The 20,378-nt window shown below is 42.1% G+C and overlaps 1 protein-coding gene across 3 annotated transcripts in view; it reads left to right on the top strand.

The window, feature by feature from the left end:
* The window catches only part of CDC123 (cell division cycle 123), a gene marked incomplete at its 5' end in the record, with an annotated part of 58,181 nt that extends 43,778 nt beyond the window's left edge, over positions 1-14,403 (top strand). For all 3 annotated transcript variants that reach the window (XM_079698923.1, XM_079698924.1, XM_079698922.1), the window contains 3 exons: positions 9,249-9,374; positions 13,229-13,366; positions 14,163-14,403. In XM_079698923.1, the coding sequence (XP_079555049.1) occupies positions 9,249-9,374; positions 13,229-13,366; positions 14,163-14,189 (291 nt within the window). In that variant the 3' untranslated portion in view covers positions 14,190-14,403. The remainder of the gene's footprint in view (positions 1-9,248; positions 9,375-13,228; positions 13,367-14,162) is intronic.
* Positions 14,404-20,378: the final 5,975 nt, after the last annotated feature.

Here is a 20,378-nt window from a genome sequence, read left to right as displayed (position 1 = left end):
TTTATATCATATTTGTACTTACTAATGTATATTAAATATATATTATATTTAATATATAAAACATGTATTTATATAGTATATAGTATAGTAGTAGTACTATTAGGTTTTTGTTTTTTCTTTTTTAAATTTGACACAAATACTTTAATATACACAAAGAGTAACAAAATAATGCACAATTGGCCAATACCTTAAACAAACCATTTGGTCATCATTTAAACTTCATTTTCATGTGGATCTGCTTTCTTTTTTTTTTGCTCACAACTCACACACACACACTGTATTTTATTTTTACAAGAGATAAATAAATTGACACCAAGCATTGTAAATGGATGACCACAACAAAAGCAACAAAGATTGCAATTACCAAACATGAAACACACTCATACTGTGTCATAAAACTGACATTCAGTCCAGTAATCCTCCACTGTAACAGCTCCTTTACTTTGCAGTGAAAATTGATTTGTATATTTTTTGCCTCTGAGTCCTTGTGGGATTTTTTTTTTTTATTATTCAAACAGAAAGTCACAAAAATTATAATCATCCTCATCTACATGACTCTTTTTGAATATGGTTTTCTCAGCCTATATGCCCAGTAGTGGGATTGCTGAGTCGTATGGTAGTTCTACTTTTAGTTTTTTAAGGACTGTCCATACTGTTCTCCATAGTGGCTGTATCAATTTACGTTCCCACCAGCAGTTCAAGAGGGTTCCCTTTTCTCCACACCCTCTCCAGCATTTATTGTTTGCAGATTTTTTGATGATGGCCATTCTGACCGGTGCCTTTGCTGTGCAAAAGCTTTTAAGTTTGATTAGGTCCCATTTGTTTATTTTTGTTTTTATTTCCATTTCTCTAGAAGGTGGGTCAAAAAGGATGTTACTGTGATTTATGTCATAGAGTGTTCTGCCTATGTTTTCCTCTAAGAGTTTGATGGTATCTGGCCTTACATTTAAGTCTTTAATCCATTTTGAGTTTATTTTTGTGTATGGTGTTAGGGAGTGTTCTAATTTCATTCTTTTACATGTAGCTGTCCATTTTTCCCAGCACCACTTATTGAAGAGGCTGTCTTTCCTCCACTGTATATTCTTGCCTCCTTTATCAAAGATAAGGTGACCATATGTGCGTGGGTTTATCTCTGGGCTTTCTATCCTGTTCCATTGATCTATCTTTCTGTTTTTGTGCCAGTACCATACTGTCTTGATTACTGTAGCTTTGTAGTATAGTCTGAAGCCAGGGAGCCTGATTCCTCCAGCTCCGTTTTTCATTCTCAAGATTGCTTTGTCTATTCGGGGTCTTTTGTGTTTCCATACAAATTGTGAAATTTTTTGTGTAGTTCTGTGAAAAATGCCAGTAGTAGTTTGATAGGGATCGCATTGAATCTGTAGATTGCTTTGGGTAGTAGAGTCATTTTCACAATGTTGATTCTTCCAATCCAAGAACATGGTATGTCTCTCCATCTATTTGTATCATCTTTAATTTCTTTCATCAGTGTCTTATAATTTTCTGCATACAGGTCTTTTGTCTCCTTAGATAGGTTTATTCCTAGGTATTTTATTCTTTTTGTTGCAATGGTAAATGGGAGTGTTTTCTTAATTTCACTTTCAGATTTTTCATCATTAGTGTAGAGGAATGCCAGAGATTTCTGTGCATTAATTTTGTATCCTGCTACTTTACCAAATTCATTGATTAGCTCTAGTAGTTTTCTGGTAGCATCTTTAGGATTCTCTATGTATAGTATCATGTCATCTGCAAACAGTGACAGCTTTACTTCTTCTTTTCTGATTTGGATTTCTTTTATTTCTTTTTCTTCTCTGATTGCTGTGGCTAAAACTTCCAAAACTATGTTGAATAATAGTGGTGAGAGCACTATTGGGCAACGTTGTGTTGTCCCTGATCTTAGTGGAAATGGTTTCAGTTTTTCACCATTGAGGACGATGTTGGCTGTGGGTTTGTCATATATGGCCTTTATCATGTTGAGGAAAGTTCCCTCTGTGCCTGCTTTCTGCAGGGTTTTTATCATAAATGGGTGTTGAATTTTGTCAAAAGCTTTCTCTGCATCTATTGAGATGATCATATGGTTTTTCTCCTTTAATTTGTTAATATGGTGTATCACGTTGATTGATTTGCATATATTGAAGAATCCTTGCATTTCTGGAATAAACCCCACTTGATCATGGTGTATGATCCTTTTAATGTGCTGTTGGATTCTGTTTGCTAGTATTTTGTTGAGGATTTTTGCATCTATGTTCATCAGTGATATTGGCCTGTAGTTTTCTTTCTTTGTGACATCCTTGTCTGGTTTTGGTATCAAGGTGATGGTGGCCTCATAGAATGAGTTTGGGAGTTTTCTTCCCTCTGCTATATTTTGGAAGAGTTTGAGAAGGATAGGTGTTAGCTCTTCTCTAAATATTTGATAGAATTCGCCTGTGAAGCCATCTGGTCCTGGCCTTTTGTTTGTTGGAAGATTTTTAATCACTGTTTCAATTTCAGTGTTGTGATTGGTCTGTTCATATTTTTTATTTCGTCCTGGTTCAATTTTGGAAGGTTGTGCTTTTCTAAGAATTTGTCCATTTCTTCCAGGTTGTCCATTTTATTAGCATAGAGTTGCTTGTAGTAATCTCTCATGATCCTTTGTATTTCTTCAGTGTCAGTTGTTACTTCTCCTTTTTCATTTCTAATTCTATGGTTTTGAGTCTTCTCCCTTTTTTTTTTTTTTTTTCAGTACGCGGGCCTCTCACTGTTGTGGCCTCTCCCGTTGCAGAGCACAGGCTCTGGACGCGCACGCTCAGCGGCTATGGCTCACGGGCCCAGCTGCTCCGCGGCACGTGGGATCTTCCTGGACCTGGGCACGAACCCGTGTCCCCCACATCGGCAGGCAGACTCTCAACCACTGAGCCAACAGGGAAGCCCTCCCTTTTTTTCTTGATAAGTCTAGCTAATGGTTTATCAATTTTGTTTATCTTCTCAAAGAACCAGCTTTTAGTTCTATTGATCTTTGCTATCGTTTCCTTAATTTCTTTTTCATTTATTTCTGATCTCATCTGTATGATTTCTTTCCTTCTGCTAACTTTGGGGACTCCTGGCTCACTCAGGACAGGGGGAGGGAGGGGTACAGATGGCGGGGCGAGCCTGCGGTGGCAGAGGCCGGCGTGCATTCTCCTGGGGAAGTTGTCCCTGGATCACAGGACCCTGGCCGTGGCAGGCTGCACAGGCTCCCGGGAGGGGAGGTGTGGATAGTGACTTGTCCTCGCACACAGGCTTCTTGGTGGCGGCAGCAGCAGCCTTAGCGTCTCATGACCGTCTCTGGGGTCCGCGCTGTTAGCCGTAGCTCGCGCCCATCTCTGGAGCTCCTTTAAGCGGCGCTCTTAATCCCCTCTCCTCGTGCACCCCGAAACAATGGTCTCTTGCCTCTTTGGCAGGTCCAGACTTTTCCCCAGACTCTCTCCCGGTTAGCCGTGGCTCACTAGCCCCTTCAGGCTGTGTTCACGCCGCCAACCCCAGTCCTCTCCCTGCGATCCGACCGAAGCCCGAGCCTCAGCTCCCAGCCCCGCCCGCCCCAGCAGGTGAGCAGACAAGCCTCGGGCTGGTGAGTGCCGGTTGGCACCGATCTTCAGTGCGGGAATCTCCTCACTTTGCCCTCTGCCACCCCTGTTGCTGTGCTCTCTGCGGCTCTGAAGCTTCCCCCTCCACCACCCGCAGTCTCCATCCGCGAAAGAGCTCCTAGTGTGTGGAAACCTTTCCTCCTTCACAGCTCCCTCCCCCTGGTGCAGGTCCCGTCCCTATTCTTTTGTCTCTGTTTATTCTTTTCTCTTTTGCCCTACCCAGGTACGTGGGGAGTTTCTTGCCTTTTGGGAGGTCTGAGGTCTTCTGCCAGCGTTCAGTAGGTGTTCTGTAGGAGCTGTTCCACATGTAGATGTATTTCTGATGTATCTGTGGGGAGGAAGGTGATCTCCGCGTCTTACTCTTGAAGCTCCTCCCACGTGTCTGTCTTCACGGGTGATGGCATCTGTTATGAGAAAGAGGAGGCATGAACTGAGATGTGGTACAAAGGAGGGATGTCACCTGGCAGAGTTTCAGCTTAGTGGAAACAAATCTTAGAGAAAGGACGGGGAGCTGGCGCAGTAGAATGGGTAGGAACCTGAGCTGGTGGGCGCCCATGGCTCTGTTCTAAAGCCGGACCCCGGCCACATCCAGTCAGTCACGCACCATTGTTTATCGAGAGCCTGTCCTGTGTTAGATGCTGGGCTTCTAACAAGCAGCTTCCAACCAGATGATCCCTCGACCGTCAAGGAGCTTATCTTCGAGACTTAAGCGTTCCAGGATTGGCCTGGTAGCGAGCAGGATGGAATCAGTGAGGGAGGGAGGGAACCTAGCCCATTGCCCTGAATGTGTGGCTCAGAAGAGCTTTATTCTCATTTAATTCAGCATCTTCCTTAGTCCATACCACCCTGTGAGTTGTGTGTTATTTGTTCCCATTGTTCAGATATTCAGTCTGAAGCAATTCTGTTCTAATGCAGTTATATTTAATGGCATTTGAAAATTTGGGGTTTGCCAGGGTGTCTCAGTATTTCCCTGGCACATGTCCAGGTCTGCTGTGGTTCAGTAGGGCTGGCACGTCTGTGCACATGTGTGACTTGGTGAAACAGCTATATAAATGTCTTAAGTGAAGTTGGACATGGACGTCAGTAATTAAGACTGTGATCTGACAGAACTGAAAGCAGTTTGCGTGCTTTTAAAGTGGGAAACATGCCAGTGTAAACATCCTGACGGTTTCTGAGATGTCAGCCATGATGTAAAACTCATTTGCATTCATTCAGTGGCACTTGTATCACTGTTTCTTAGACATTGTCTTGAATACATAATTTTATGGCTACTCTTGTGAGAAAGCTAACTCTTCTTTTATGTTGGTCTCTGATCTGAAGTATAACCAAAGTGTGTCTAGGCTTGGTGACACTCTGATGGGTCCACGTTCTGACAGCGACTGGGCAGGTGGACGCAGTGTTGAGAGCTTCTACCTGCCCGGTATGTCAGAGCTACAGCGCCCCCATCCTGTAGGTCTTGGATGAGGCCTTGGAATATGTATTTTAAGAAGCTTCTTGGAAGCAACCTAAGTGTCCATCATCAGGTGAATGGATAAAGAAGATGTGGCACATACATACAATGGAATATTACTCAGCCATAAAAAGAAATGAAATGAGTTATTTGTAGTGAGGTGGATGGACCTAGAGTCTGTCATACAGAGTGAAGTAAATCAGAAAGAGAAAAACAAATACCATATGCTAGCACATACATATGGAATCTAAGAAAAAAAAAAATGGTCATGAAGAACCTAGGGGTAAGACGGGAATAAAGACACAGACCTACTAGAGAATGGACTTGAGGATATGGTGGGGGGAAGGGTAAGTAAGCTGGGACAAAGTGAGAGAGTGGCATGGACATATATACACTACCAAACGTAAAATAGATAGCTAGTGGGAAGCAGCCGCATCGCACAGGGAGATCAGCTCAGCTCAGTGCTTTGTGACCACCTGGAGGGGTGGGATAGGGAGGGTAGGAGGGAGGGAGATGCAAGAGGGAAGAGATATGGGAACATATGTATATAACTGATTCACTTTGTTATAAAGCAGAAACTAACACACCATTGTAAAGCAATTATACTCCAATAAAGATGTTAAAAATAATAATAAATCTTAATGTATACCAATTTTTTAAAATCATTTAGGTGTTTGGGGGAATCCCAGAATGGAATGCAGAAACTGAGAAAAGAATTTAAATGTATTACAAATCCCTGTTGTGGTGCATTCTGCAGAATGTCTGACCAATAATCTGCAAAACTGTCAAGGTCATCGAAAACAAGAGTCTGAGAGACTGTGAAAACCAAGAGAAGCCTAAGGAGACATGACCATTACATGTGATGTGGTATCACTGATGAGATCCTAGAACAGGAAAAGGAAATTAGAATACAGTTAAGAAAAATAAAAGACAAACCAAGAACTGGGAGAAAATATGTGCAATACACATTTCTGATAAAGAACTTCAACCTAAAATTACACAAATAACTCTTAAAACTCAACAACAACAAACAAGAACTAAATTTAAAAACTGGGCAGGGGTACATTAAAACTGTCTGTACTATATTTGCAATAACTATAAATCTAAAACTGTTCTAAAATAAAAGTTTATTTTTAAAGAAAAAAAAACTTCTTAAGTGATGATAGTGCACAACTAGAATTTAGAATAACTACTTTAGGTACTTGAAAAATGATTCGGGTCCCCCTATGTATTTTTTTTTGGTATGGTTATTGTCTTGTTATTAACTTCATTGCTTTTGGGGATGAATATCATCTTGTATCTTTGATATTGTTGAGAATGGATCTGCAGCCTCATCACTTTTTTATTTCTGTCTTACGAGTGATTGAGAAAGAAAGTACAATTTCTAATGTGCTAAGTATTCTTTAGATATTTGTTAGATTAAGCTTGTTAATGTCATTAGTGTGAAAATATACATAGAAGGTCTGATTCTTAACCTTGCTCCACTGCACTCCTATGGTGTTAGTTCCTTATGTATCCTTCCAGTATTTCTTGATGCAAAAACAAGCAAGATACTTATTTTTTTCCATCTTTCTTACACAAGAGTTAGCATATGATATACACTTGCACCTTGCTTTTTATACTTTTTAAAAACAGTGTATCTTGGAGAGCTTTCCATTTTCTTACAAGGCATAGTATTTCATTATGTGGATGTACTATCTAGTTTGATGAGTCACTTCCCTATGGATGAATGCTTAGCTTGTTTCTTGTCTTTTACACACTGTGCTATGGTGAACAATCCGTATACTGGTGTGTGCACATGTGTGCATGTCCTGGTCTGGACTGAACTCTTTCAAGGAGTAAACTCTGTGTTACTGATCTTTATGCCCTCATGCCTGGCACGGTGTTTGGTGCATAGAGATTTAGTTGGGTGGATGGGGGTGTGGTCAGTTGGTTGATATTAGGAAGGTCGGTGTGACCACTCTTGTCTGAGGGGTTGCCTAAAAGCAGAATTTCTCAGGATGTCTTGTTCCTGAGGTGTGACATGAAAAACATGTTACATGTTTGAAATCCTTATCTTGATAGTTTTATACCTGATTACAGCTGGCGTATTTTTCTTTAAACTAGAGGATGGCTTCTCGAAAGAGAGGCATGGATATATATACACTACCAAACGTAAGGTAGATAGATAGTGGGAAGCAGCCACAGAGCACAGGGAGATCAGCTGGGTGCTTTGTGACTGCCTGGAGGGGTGGGATGGGGAGGGTGGGAGGGAGGGAGATGCATGAGGGAAGGGATGTGGGAACAGATGTATATGTATGACTGATTCACTTTGTTATAAAGCAGAAACTAATTAAAAAAAAAAAAAGAGAAAATAAATAAATAAATAAAGAGTTACTTGTGGGGAGAAGGAAGGGGTGGGAGTGGTGGATGATGGGGTGACTTTCACTTTTTATTTTATATATTTTGGCATAGCTTTAATTTTTATGATATTGCATTAATATATTACTTGTTCAGTTTTAAAAAAAACTGTGTGGCTATTACATACAAGGAAGAATAATTGTTATCAATTACATATGATCATGTGGTTAAATACGATTTAATATGCTTTGTAAACAGTTACACAAAAAACTATGGAGTTTTTATTTAAAAAAAAAAAAAAAAAAAAAACTAGAGGATGGCTTCTGAACTACAGAACAAATTCTGCCAGCTATCTGTCCTAACAGTGGTGATTTTATTTGTTTTTTACGATGTGGCATATTTTTAGTTTATAGAGCTATATATTCTGATGCTAACAGGTGTGAAAGTTTTTTTTTCTTTCTTTTAATAAGGAGATAGTTTTACTGGTTATAAAATCTCAAGTCGAAAGGGTTTGAATTTTAGAAAGTACTCATTTTGTTAAAATAACATACAGTATATCAGAGACATCTGAGTAATCGCTGAAAAAGCAAAGCTGAAATCATACCAAGGAGTTGATTGATAGCTGACATTATTTCATGTAGTCAGAGAAGGTATGAGTGGGCACCAAATTGAAGTGAGGATACAAGTCAAGTGGCAAGAAGGAATTGCAGAGTTTCTCCTGGGGATTGTAGAAACCAGGAAGCTTAGCCAATGGTATATGGTAGAAACTTCCTATAGTAGTTCTTTGCCTCTTATTAGAGGTTTCTAGTTTGCAGCCAGTCCTAGGAAGATGTTTCATCTTTCTTAAACTTTTCCTTTAACACAGATGAGAAACAGTGCTAGATATTAGTAATGCTGGCTTAGCAGTCCAGTTCCTTCTTAATTTTACACATGCATGGCTGATCAAGACACGATTGCTACATATTTACAGAAAAAAACTACCAACAACAAAACAGTACGATTAAATAAATGTCTCAGTGAGAAAAATCAAAAGGAGCAAAGATAAAAGTTTCAACGAAACATTTATCTAGTAAAATGTCACATAACATCTCCGTGATCAAATGTGTTGACTTTAATCTCCTGGCAGGATTTCACAGATTCTCCAGCTCCTTTACGTCAGCGCTCTGCCACTTTATACCAAGGTGCAGACTCTGTCTGACTGGGTCAGAGGTGTCCTTTCCCTGAGGCTGGAACCTATCACTTTGGCCATTGCTACTCTCAGATTAGGAGAAGATGGCTGTTTCTTTTAAAGGTTGATTTCTTCATCTCCCTTTCATGTGCCATCAAGCTCTATCATGCAAAGAAAACAGTTATTACATTGAAATGAAAGACAGCTGAGCATTTTCTTATGTCTTTCGTGTGTTTAAAAAAAACAAGCCTTTGCAGAAACCTCTCAGGGCTCAGGGATAGTGCTGAGAACTGCTGGCCACTTCATGAAAGATCGTTGAAGTCACCCTTGAGAGCATTACAGTCATGCTACTTCGGTGGAACCATTTTGTGAGATTTTCCTTTCCCTGCTTGGGTTTTTGACATAAAATCCTCGTGTGATTGGAGGCGGAAGTCTACATATATGTCTTCGTCGGGCTTTCTTTTCAGGGTCCCTCCTCCGCCTTTATGGGCGGCCTCCCCTTTGGCACTGTGCCTGCACCACTTAGACAGGCGTCCCCTTCTCAGATGGGGCCTGGAGGAAACTGTCTTTTGAAAGAAGTGATATGATTTGTAAGATGACCTTTTGGGTAGAATAAGATGATTTTTCTGATAAGCCAGATTACAGACTTTGTTTTATTTTATACTTATTGATCTTTCTTTCTGTACTGCAGGGGAAGGTGTGGCTGATTGATTTTAATCCATTTGGTGAAGTCACAGATGCCCTGCTGTTTACTTGGGACGAACTGTTATCTGGAAGAAACTTAAAGGGTGATTTTAGTGAAGAAGCCCTGGAGCAGGTAAGATGATCAGAAACATCCCCAGGAAACCTGTCCACTGAGGAATTGCTTGCTTGCTGGTTCTCCAGGCACTGACACAGATTTACTCATAGCTACTTTGCTGAGTTCTTCGTTTCGTACTCTCTCGTGAACGTTTTCTATCTTTCACAAAATAGTTGTATTAGAGAAAGGGTGTGCGCTTTGATTTCTTCACTTCACTTTGTCTAAAGTGAAGATGATCATCTGATAGTTGCTTTTCTGGTTATTTTTCTTTTTCTTGGCTCTTCTGTCCTGCCCACCTGAGAATCCGGACCGTGGGTCAGGTCACGCATCTGTTTATTCTGGTCCCAGCCCCGGGCTGCCACGCAGGGTTAGAGGGATGTCGCCCAGATGCGCAGACGGGGTGGGGAGGGGGATTGTCCCAGTCACCACCCCTGGCTTCCCGTGGGCTCTGACCGCAGGCTCTGTCGCCCTCGCCAGTGTCCCCTCCTGCTGTCCACGGTGGCTGTTCCACCCACTCCATGCTCCTCTGAGCTTCTGTCCATCACTCCTGTCCTCCTCAGCAGCTGCTTTCATGTCTCCCCTCTTAGGAAAAGAGAATCCATCGGTGAGAACTCACTTCGTTTAACTGTCGTCAAACCTACTGATTTACCTGCATCCTTCCTCCCGAGTCTCGTCTCTGCCCCTGCGTCTCTCCAGGGTCCTGGGGCTACCATCTGTCTTCTTCCCTTTTTCCAGTCTCTTCCTTTCTCTGTAAGCAGGTAACCGTGTTCCGACACCTCCTGTCATAGAAAGCAAGACCTCCCTCAGCCCCGTAAGGACCGCTCATTTTTAAAGGAAATTCTAAAGTCACCCATAATGCCACCTCCTCGAGAACCACTGTTAGTATTCTGGTGTGTAACCTGCCTGCACACATACACACGAGGCTTTCTAAAGTAAATGAGAGCGCTCTGCGTCTACAGTTCTGTCCCCGGAGCTCTTCATTTCGTACTCTCGTGAGTGTTTTCTGTCTTTTACAAAATAGTCTTATTTTGGGGCTTCCCTGGTGGCGCAGTGGTTGAGAGTCCGCCTGCCGATGCAGGGTACACGGGTTCGTGCCCCGGTCTGGGAAGATCCCACATGCCGCGGAGCGGCTGGGCCCCTGAGCCATGGCCGCTGAGCCTGCGCGTCCGGAGCCTGTGCTCCGCAACGGGAGAGGCCACAGCAGTGAGAGGCCCGCGTACCATAAAAAAAAAAAAAAAAAAAAAAAAAAAAAAAAAAAAAAAAGTCTTATTTTATTTTCACACGGTTGTTTAAAAACACACAGAGAGAGAATTAGAAAGAGGCGAGACTTGAAATCCTACTACCTAGAAATGGCCATTCTTACCACCTCTGTTAAGGTTTTCTGGGCGTTTTGTGTGTATATACACATGCGCGTGCACACATTATTTTGGCAGTGGGGCCCTGCGACTTCCTCTCCTGCTGTCGGGCCACTCGTTAGTCCTCTGGCCACCGCTCCCCACCCCCCTTGCCGCCGGGCCTCCCCCGACTCCCCCGCCTTCCCTCCCCCCACCCCCCGCCCCTGGTTCCAAAGAAACTGCTTGTGGTGAGGGCTCCACCAACGTGTCAGGAATTCCAGTGAGCAGTGCACAGCCCTGCTCTTAACGCTGGGCCGCGTCTGAGCTGTTACCTCTTGTTCCTGTCACACCCTTTCCCCTGGTTTCCGTGGCGCCTGTTCGCCTCCCGGCTTTCTTCCTGCTTCTCCGGCTGCTGCCTTGCCCTCCGTGTGAACATCTTTCCTTCTGTCAGTCTCTGAAATAGTCCTTTTCATCCTTACTCTGTCCCGGGCCATCCTGGACCTTGTTTTTCTAGATCTGAATGTGGTCCCTGTTTTCCACATCAAGGCGCTTGCCCTGCTGTACGGGCCTTGCCTGCCTCCTGCCTCGGGCTGTAGGTTTCCGAGCCCATTGATGGGGTCTCTGTTCTCCATGTGTCTGTGGGAATGAAGGGATCTTATTCCTGCTGGCATCTTAAGAGTTGTGGGCCATTAAATCTGAGTGTCAAGGAAGATTTGGCACAGGTTATTTTTAAATATGAGGGACAGGGCTTCCCTGGTGGTGCAGTGGTTGAGAGTCCGCCTGCCAATGCAGGGGACACGGGTTCGTGCCCCGGTCCGGGAAGATCCCACATGCCAGGGAGCGGCTGGGCCCCTGAGCCATGGCTGCTGAGCCTGCACGTCCGGAGCCTGTGCTCTGCAACGGGAGAAAAACCACAAAAAAAAAAAAAAAAAAAAAAGAGGGACAGAGTTATTGGATAGAAACAGTTTGCACAAGGTTCACTGTATGATCCAAACTCATTCATTCTTCCTTCCCTCCCTCCCTCCCTCCCTCCCTCCCTTTCTTTCTTCTTCTTCTTTTTTTTTTTTTTTTTTGCCGTACGCGGGCCTCTCACTGTTGTGGCCTCTCCCGTTGCGGAGCACAGGCTCCAGGCACGAAGGCTCAGCGGCCATGGCTCACGGGCCCAGCCGCTCCGCGGCATGTGGGATATTCCCAGACCGGGGCACGAACCCATGTCCCCTGCATTGACAGGCGGACTCTCAACCACTGCGCCACCAGGGAAGCCCCACTTTCTTTCTTCTTAATGTAAACAACCTCATATTGGAGGTTGGGGATGACAGAAAGGCAACAGGAACTGGCCCCTGCCTTTCCCCAGCCTCACCTCCCGTCTGCCCTCCACCGCAAAGAGATCTGCCTTCCTTTTGTTCCTCGAAGCCACAAAGCCTGCCCGGCCTTCAGGTCTTTGCACTGGTCGTTTCCACTGCCTCCAAAGCCGTGTTCACTCCCAGACCTCACGAGGCTGCTTTCATCTTACTTCTCAGTTCTCAGTCCAGACATCGCCTCCTGAGCAAGGTCCCACCTGGCCCCCCTCTAAAGAGGAGTCTTCATGGTTCTCCTCTTACCATAGTGCCCTGATCTTTTGTTTTTATAACACTTTTTACTCTCTGGAACAAGCTTATTAATTTATTATTTGCTTGTTTGGTGGCTGTCTACCATCTTGTTTTCCAGTTTTTCTCCCATCCTTAGAACAAGGTCCAGCAGACAGTTGGTGTTTCATGAGTACTTGTCAGATGGCTGGTCTGTCTGTCATAAGGTATGGCCTGCTTTCTAGGGCTCCGTGGTCCTGTTGCATCCAAGTTCCCGGCCTGTCTCCACGTGCCGGGGACCATCCATCCCTCACCTAGGTCTCTGCCACCCATGAAGCCCAAACACAAGGCCTCTGACTCTGAAATCCTTTTCAGCACCAGGCAACATGTGAATATTCTATGCAAGACTCAAAGCATGTACAATAAAGAATGTGAAGACTTGTTAAATATGATCCTTGAATTTGAAGTTTTACATAGGTGCTGAGAGAAATCTACAAATAAGTCTGTAAAATGCTGTGAGAAAAGCACAGCAGCCTTAGGGGTTCGGAGCATTCGTTTGCCCTTACTGTTGACTCTGTTCTCTAAGGTGTATTTCCAGCAGTGCACCTGTGGAAAGCGACAATGTTTATAAAGCATGCTGGCCTCTGTGGGACCACTCGAGGCAGCCTCAGGCCTGGAGTGACCCGCAGCCCTTCATGGCCATGGTGGCTGCACGCCCAGCACCCAGGGACCACCTAGCCCCCCGCGGGGATTCTGTCTTCAGATACCTCAGATGTGTATTTTCTTGTGAACATGTGGAAGTATTTTAAAAACCTTGGTGCTTTCTTTTACTTCAGTATCTGATTTTCTTCCCTACGTAGTACAGAAGAGGACATGGAGTTGGAATTGCTATGCCAGTATCTTTTTCAGTTTGAAGAGTAGACTTAAAAAAGGACTTTCTCACCAACTTTCCTTTTTCTTTTCCTTTGTAAAGGATGCTCCGGCCTTCCGTTGCACCAACAGCGAGGTCACAGTTCAGCCGAGTCCCTACCTGAGCTGCCGGCTGCCCAAGGACTTTGTGGACCTCTCCACCGGAGAGGACGCTCACAAACTCATCGATTTTCTTAAACTGGTAAAGGTTTATGTGTCCTTAGTAGGCTGGCCAGCTCTGCTTTCAAGTTGACTCTTTAATATTTCATTTTAGTCATATACCACGTAGACTTTTATTTGATGATTGGGAATTAATGGGCCAGAATTACTAAGTGAGGTCATTTTATAATGACATATGTCAAGTAAGCTGAAAGATTTAATTTATTGATTAAAATGACAGAAAGTGTTTTTTATGTGTATGCTTTGAGTAATTTTCATAATACTTGTAATCTTGAAGAAAGTATGTAGAGTTGACCCTTAAACAACCAGGGGAAAATCCACATATACTTTATAATGAGCCCTTCGTATCCACGGTTCTGCATCCACGGGTTCAACCGGCGGTGGGTCCTCAGTACCGTAGTATTTGCTACTGAAGAAAATCCACATGTAAGTGGCCTGTGAAGTTCAAACCCATGTTGTTCAAGGGTCAACTGTATACTGTTACAGGGCTGAGAGCAGATCAGGTCTCTCCTATGGGTACTCCAGGGGGAAGGTGAGTATTTGTATTTGTGTGTGTTTCTGGGTGGGAATATTTGTACATAAATAAGAAAGAGAAGAAAGTGTTCAAATATCTTGAGGATAATGTGCCCAGGAGCCAAAGTGATAAACTACTTTAATGAACTGCATAAGGCATGTTTTTTTTCCATGGTAATTTTCAACCACATCTTTTGCTAAGGGCCTCTAGAAAATTATACTTGCTGACAGAAAAAGCGATCTTGGCTGAACAAATATCCCAATTAGAATGTGCTGTTTTAATGCATCTTGGTTTCCTTTGACAGAAAAGGAATCAGCAAGAGGATGACTGATTAGCATGCTAGAGTTCAAGGCCAAGTCACACAGGAAACCACTGCTGCTTCTGGAGGCCGTACATAGTCCACAAGCTCCTATTAACCCAGTCAGCAGGGGAGGGGGAGGGGGCAGCGTGGAAGTCAGTGGCTTTTTATATTCATGTATAAAACTGGGGGAAATGGAGGGACTTTGCTACTTGTAAAAATAACACAATAAATAGATCTTAAACATAGGAAACCATCCTGTTCTGATCATAAAATACTTTCTATGAAATCTTGTTCTTTAGGCTCAGTCTATTTATATTTATCTCTGTTCCTTGTGCTATTTTTTTTTATACCTGGCAGGTAGCCGGGCAAGTTTATATTTGTTATACAGAAATGGGTTCTTTCTTTATCATTACTTTTCCCATTGAAAAAAATAGAACCTTATATTACTATAGAAAATATTTTTCCTACTTTGAGGATTTTCATGTAATTTTTCTATCAGTCGAGCTTCGGTTTGGGTATAGTTAAAATAATACAGACTTCTCAAACTGTCAACCATGAATTTCAGTATAGTACCTTAATATGTATCCCTAAAACTATCACAGATATAATTCAGCCTTTTAAACAATTATTAGAATTTGGGGGGAGGTAGATTCACTTTTTTAGGCCACCGTTTTAGTAATTCTTCAGTGTCCTGACTGATGATGATATATCAGTGATACCTGATTTACTCAGCACTTACTAAATGCTAAGACACTCTGCTAAGTGCTCTTTATGTGGTATTTTACATCACGGAGCAATTTAAGGAAACACATTACAGTTTCCTAGGGTATCTTATCTAATGTGGTATCAAAGAATATTTTACTAGTCGGAGGTATGTTTCTCAACATCAGAGAGCATGTGCTCCCATAGAAAGATAACAGAGAGAAGTGGGGCAAAATCTTCCCTTTCTGTGTAGTTAAGGCAGATTACGTGTAGTGATGAAAGATATCATTTCTCGTTAGGTTATTTCGAATTCTAGCTTGCTGTGTGGTTTCTCCGTTACAGTCACTTGATATTGGTGTTTAAAATACAAAATACAAAGATCAAGTGTATCAGATGCCATTTCTGAGGCCAACTGTTTGAGGTATAAGTGCTTCAGAAATATTTTTGTTTTTTAAACTGCTCATGGCCTTCTCTTAACTCATAATGGAGGGATTTACCATTGGAGTTGATTTCATCTTAGCTGCGAAGCTGGCTTCGCCAAGGTGACACTTGACCAGTCAAAAAAAGGAAACGTATTTGATACCAATTGAAAAAGTTCAGACTGTGTATAATAAAAAGACTCCAGCAAAATTTAGCAAACAGTTTATAAAAAGCACAATTCTTGGTGTAAAACTCATTAACTTTTTACTTTAATTTTCCTGAGGGTATGATTGAGTTGAACTTGCACTTCCCTTTTAAAAATGTGATTTTGGTACATTGTTTCTGCAGTATATTTAATTCTAGTTGATTATCCTGGTGTTAATATTAAATATAGGATAACATGCAGGAAATATTCTCCTAATTCAGATGTCATTTATGCCTGCCTAAAGATTAGTTTTCGGATTATCCTTTTATTATGTTGGCTTTATCTGTTCTTTCTTTGAGGTACCTCAGGTTTGCGCTTGAATTTAGAGAGTGGATACACGTGTGATTCCTTAGTCTGGTTCTGAAATCCTGCCTTCGGAAGAGAAGACATTACAGATCTTAATTCTGACAGGTTGGGATAAACATGTTTACTTTGTCCTGCAGGCAGTAGCATGTAGCACAGGCCACAGGTCACCCAAGCAGCAGACTTTGCCTAAAGTTCTGTTTAAAGAAGTGTCATTTTGATTTGCATTTTCTGAGTTCATAGATCTTTCCCATCTACTCAGCATTTTTTTTTTTTTTTTGGAAATTGAAGATCATGTCTGTTAAAAAGCAAACAAAACTGCGTGACTGAGTTCTTCAGCTTAAATTTGTTTTCTTACCTATAAATTGAGAGAATAATAATCACAAACTCATGCCTCTGTTAAATGAGATGTAAAGCTTTTCATGTAGTGCATCGTACGCAAGCCCCTAAGAAATGGCAGCTATTATTACCATTCTGCTTTGCAGACCTCTGTAGTTTAAAGGCAAATTCTTTCTTAACAGAACCAAAAAAATTTTGAGTGGAAAGGGACTTCAGAGATCATTCAGCCCAGTTTCTTTTCCTTTTTCCCTCCTTCCCTTTCCTCTTTTTCCCTTCCTTTTTTTTTTTTTTTACAGAAAACTGCTCACAGAAGTTAAGACTTGTCCAAAATTGTAGCAGAATCAGAACCACAAAAGAACCTCTAGTCTAATGCTGCTCTCTAAGGATTTTTAGCCTAATATTTTTTGTAGATAAGTTTCAACAAGGACAAATTATTATTTTAATAATAAAATTTTCAAAAAGAATTGTTTTTTAAATAAAAGTAAGTACAGATTCATTTCACACATCTCTGTGCAGAGGGATTAAATAAAAAGATACTAAATATAGAGAAATTAAATGAAGAAATAACTGAAAGATTTAATTCAATTTCATGTTTGTATTAACTAGGCTGATCTTGAGAGGAGACTTAGCCATCTTTAAACATTTTAAAGACAATTCCTATTTAAACGTTTTATTCATGTGTTGTCTTGGCTCATAGAAAACAGTTTCAGTAAGTGTTCTAAGAAAAGAAATAGTGATAAAGTCACCCTCCATATGCACTGCAGGTCTATTATGTATACACATTAAGAAGAGGCTTGAGGAATGGCAATATAAGACCTAGTAACAAAAAAGGTGGTTGAAGCAGCAGCTAAATGCCCCATGTCATGAGCTTAGGCAGTGAGTCTGGCATTAATTACCTGAAGAGAGAATGCATTCAAATGTGTCTTTTTTTTTTTTAACCAGGGAAACCAAAATAAACTGACACTTCTAAATACATATAGACAGAAAAATTAACAGGTGGAACATTAAGGTAAAGATGCTCAGGCAGTGACTTGTTCATCCAGCAGACATTTTTCGGGTCCAGGACAGTGTTAGATGCTGTGTGTACATCTTAAGCGTCCTGCCTTCAGAGACCTAACAGGATACAGGACACCGTGATAAACTCTTACGTAAAGAAGGAGAGTTTGATGAGTTGCAGCAACTTGAAGACCTCTGTGGGTGCAGGAAGAGCGGTCAGGGCCTAGTCCAGGTGAGATGTTGGGATTTCATTCTCAGGTGAGGCAGGAGGCCATTGGGAGGTTTACGCAAAGGAGAGACGTAATCTCATTTAGGGCTTTGAGGTGTTACTCTGGTTTCTGGGTGGGAAGCGGAGCGATCAGTTAGGAGACAGTGACTCATGGTGGTCAGGGTGGCCCCCGCTGCGGGGGAAGGCAGTGTGAGGACATGAGGTGCAAAGATTGGGGATACAGCCAAGGGGAAGCCCTGATGGGATGTAGGGCGTGAAGGAGAAGGAGGGTGTGAGCTGCCGGCTGGAGGAGAGGCAGTTTTCTAAGCATGAGAAGGAATAAAAGGGAACCAGGTTAGGGAGGGAAATCAAGCCTTCCGTCTTGGACATGAAGAATTTGAGATTCCAGTGACTTACCAAGTAAAGATGTCGAGAGACAGTTGGATTTAACAGTTAGAACTTGGGGAATTCCCTGGTGGTCTAGTGGTTAGGACCCAGCACTTCCACTGCCGTGGGCCCAGGTTCAATCCCTGGTCGGGGAACTAAGGTCCCACAAGCCACACAGTGCAGCCAAAAAAACCCAAAAAAAACAATTAGAACTTCTGTGGAAGAGTAGAAGCAGATCAAAAGGCCTGGCAAATTGGGAAAGAAAGCCAGGGGATGGCATTATGTCCAGCTACGTGGGACACTGCTAAGAAGTTAGATAAGGCGGGCTTCCCTGGTGGCACAGTGGTGAAGAACCCGCCTGCCAATGCAACGGACACAGGTTCGAGCCCTGATCCTGGAAGATCCCACATGCCGCGGAGCAACTAAGGCTGTGTGCCACAACTACTGAGCCCGCACTCTAGAGCCTATGAGCCACAACTGCTGAAGCCCGTGTGCCACACATACTGAAGCCAGTGCACCTAGAGCAGCAAGAGAAGCCACTGCAATGAGAAGCCCGTGCACTGCAACAAAGAGTAGCCCCCGCTTGCCGCAACTAGAGAAAGCCCGCGCACAGCAACAAAGACCCAACACAGCCAAAAAAAAAAAAAGGCAACAAAAAAAGTTCTTACATATTACGGGTTGAAATCTTTTAATTTGTTGGATGACCTAATGTGGGTGTTTAATGTGAATTTAGACCAGTTATTCTTACTGATGTTTATGTATAAAGTACAAATCTCTCTTCGCACCACAGAAGTTAATATTTAGCAATATAATTATTTTGAGATTCTTCAATTGATCATTTAATTTTGTTAAAGTCTCACTCAGTATGAACTAAGATGACTTAAATTGTGTTTTCTACATCGCTGAATTTTTTGACTGTTGGACACTCACTTTTTTTTTTTTACATCTTTATTGGAGTATAATTGCTTAATGTGTGTTAGTTTCTGCTTTATAACAAAATGAATCAGTTATACATATATATATGTTCCCATATCCCCTCCCTCTTGCGTCTCCCTCCCACCCTATCCCACCCCTCCAGGCGGTCACAAAGCACCGAGCTGATCTCCCTGTGCTATGCGGCTGCTTCCCACTAGCTATCTACCTTACGTTTGGTAGTGTATATATGTCCATGCCACTCTCTCGCTTTGTCACAACTTACCCTTCCTCCTCCCCATATACTCAAGTCCATTCTCTAGTAGGTCTGTGTCTTTATTCCTGTCTTACCCCTAGGTTCTTCATGACTTTTTTTTCCCTTAAATTCCATATATATGTGTTAGCACACGGTATTTGTCTTTCTCTTTCTGACTTACTTCACTCTGTATGACAGACTTCAGGTCTATCCACCTCATTACAAATAGCTCAATTTCATTTCTTTTTATGGCTAGTAATATTCCATTGTATATATGTGCCACATCTTCTTTATCCATTCATCTGATGATGGACACTTAGGTTGTTTCCATCTCCGGGCTATTGTAAATAGGGCTGCAGTGAACATTATGGTACATGACTCTTTTTGAATTATGGTTTTCTCAGGGTATATGCCCAGTAGTGGGATTGCTGGGTCATATGGTAGTTCTATTTGTAGTTTTTTAAGGAACCTCCATACTGTTCTCCATAGTGGCTGTACCAATTCACATTCCCACCAGCAGTGCAAGAGTGTTCCCTTTTTTCCACACCCTCTCCAGCATTTATTGTTTCTAGATTTTTTGATGATGGCCATTCTGACTGGTGTGAGATGATATCTCATTGTAGTTTTGATTTGCATTTCTCTAATGATTAAAGATGTTGAGCATTCTTTCATGTGTTTGTTGGCAGTCTGCATATCTTCTGTGGAGAAATGTCTATTTAGGTCTTCTGCCCATTTTTGGATTCGGTTGTTTGCTTTTTTGTTATTGAGCTGCATGAGCTGCTTATAAATTTTGGAGATTAATCCTTTGTCAGTTGCTTCACTTGCAAATATTTTCTCCCATTCTGAGGGTTGTCTTTTCGTCTTGTTTATGGTTTCCTTTGCTGTGCAAAAGCTTTTAAGTTTCATTAGGTCCCATGTGTTTATTTTTGTCTTTATTTCCATTTCTCTAGGAGGTGGGTCAAAAAGGATCTTGCTGTGATGTATGTCATAGTGTTCTGCCTATGTTTTCCTCTAAGAGTTTGATAGTGTCTGGCCTTACATTTAGGTCTTTAATCCATTTTGAGCTTATTTTTGTGTATGGTGTTAGGGAGCATTCTAATCTCATACTTTTACATGTCCCTGTCCAGTTTTCCCAGCACCACTTATTGAAGAGGCTGTCCTTTCTCCACTGTACATTCCTGCCTCCTTTATCAAAGATAAGGTGGCCATATGTGCGTGGGTTTATCTCTGGGCTTTCTATCCTGTTCCATCGATCTATCTTTCTGTTTTTGTGCCAGTACCATACTGTCTTGATTACTGTAGCTTTGTAGTATAGTCTGAAGTCAGGGAGCCTGATTCCTCCAGCTCCGTTTTTCTTTTTTTTTGTTTGTTCTTTTTTTTTTTTTTTTTTTTTTTTTAGTTTCTGCTTTATAACAAAGTGAATCAGTCATACATATATATCTGTTCCCACATCCCTTCCCTCATGCATCTCCTTCCCTCCCACCCTCCCCA

This window comes from Hyperoodon ampullatus (assembly GCF_949752795.1).
Source record: "Hyperoodon ampullatus genome assembly, chromosome: 3".
Lineage (NCBI taxonomy): Eukaryota > Metazoa > Chordata > Mammalia > Artiodactyla > Ziphiidae > Hyperoodon > Hyperoodon ampullatus.
This window is presented reverse-complemented; position numbering and strand designations above follow the sequence as displayed.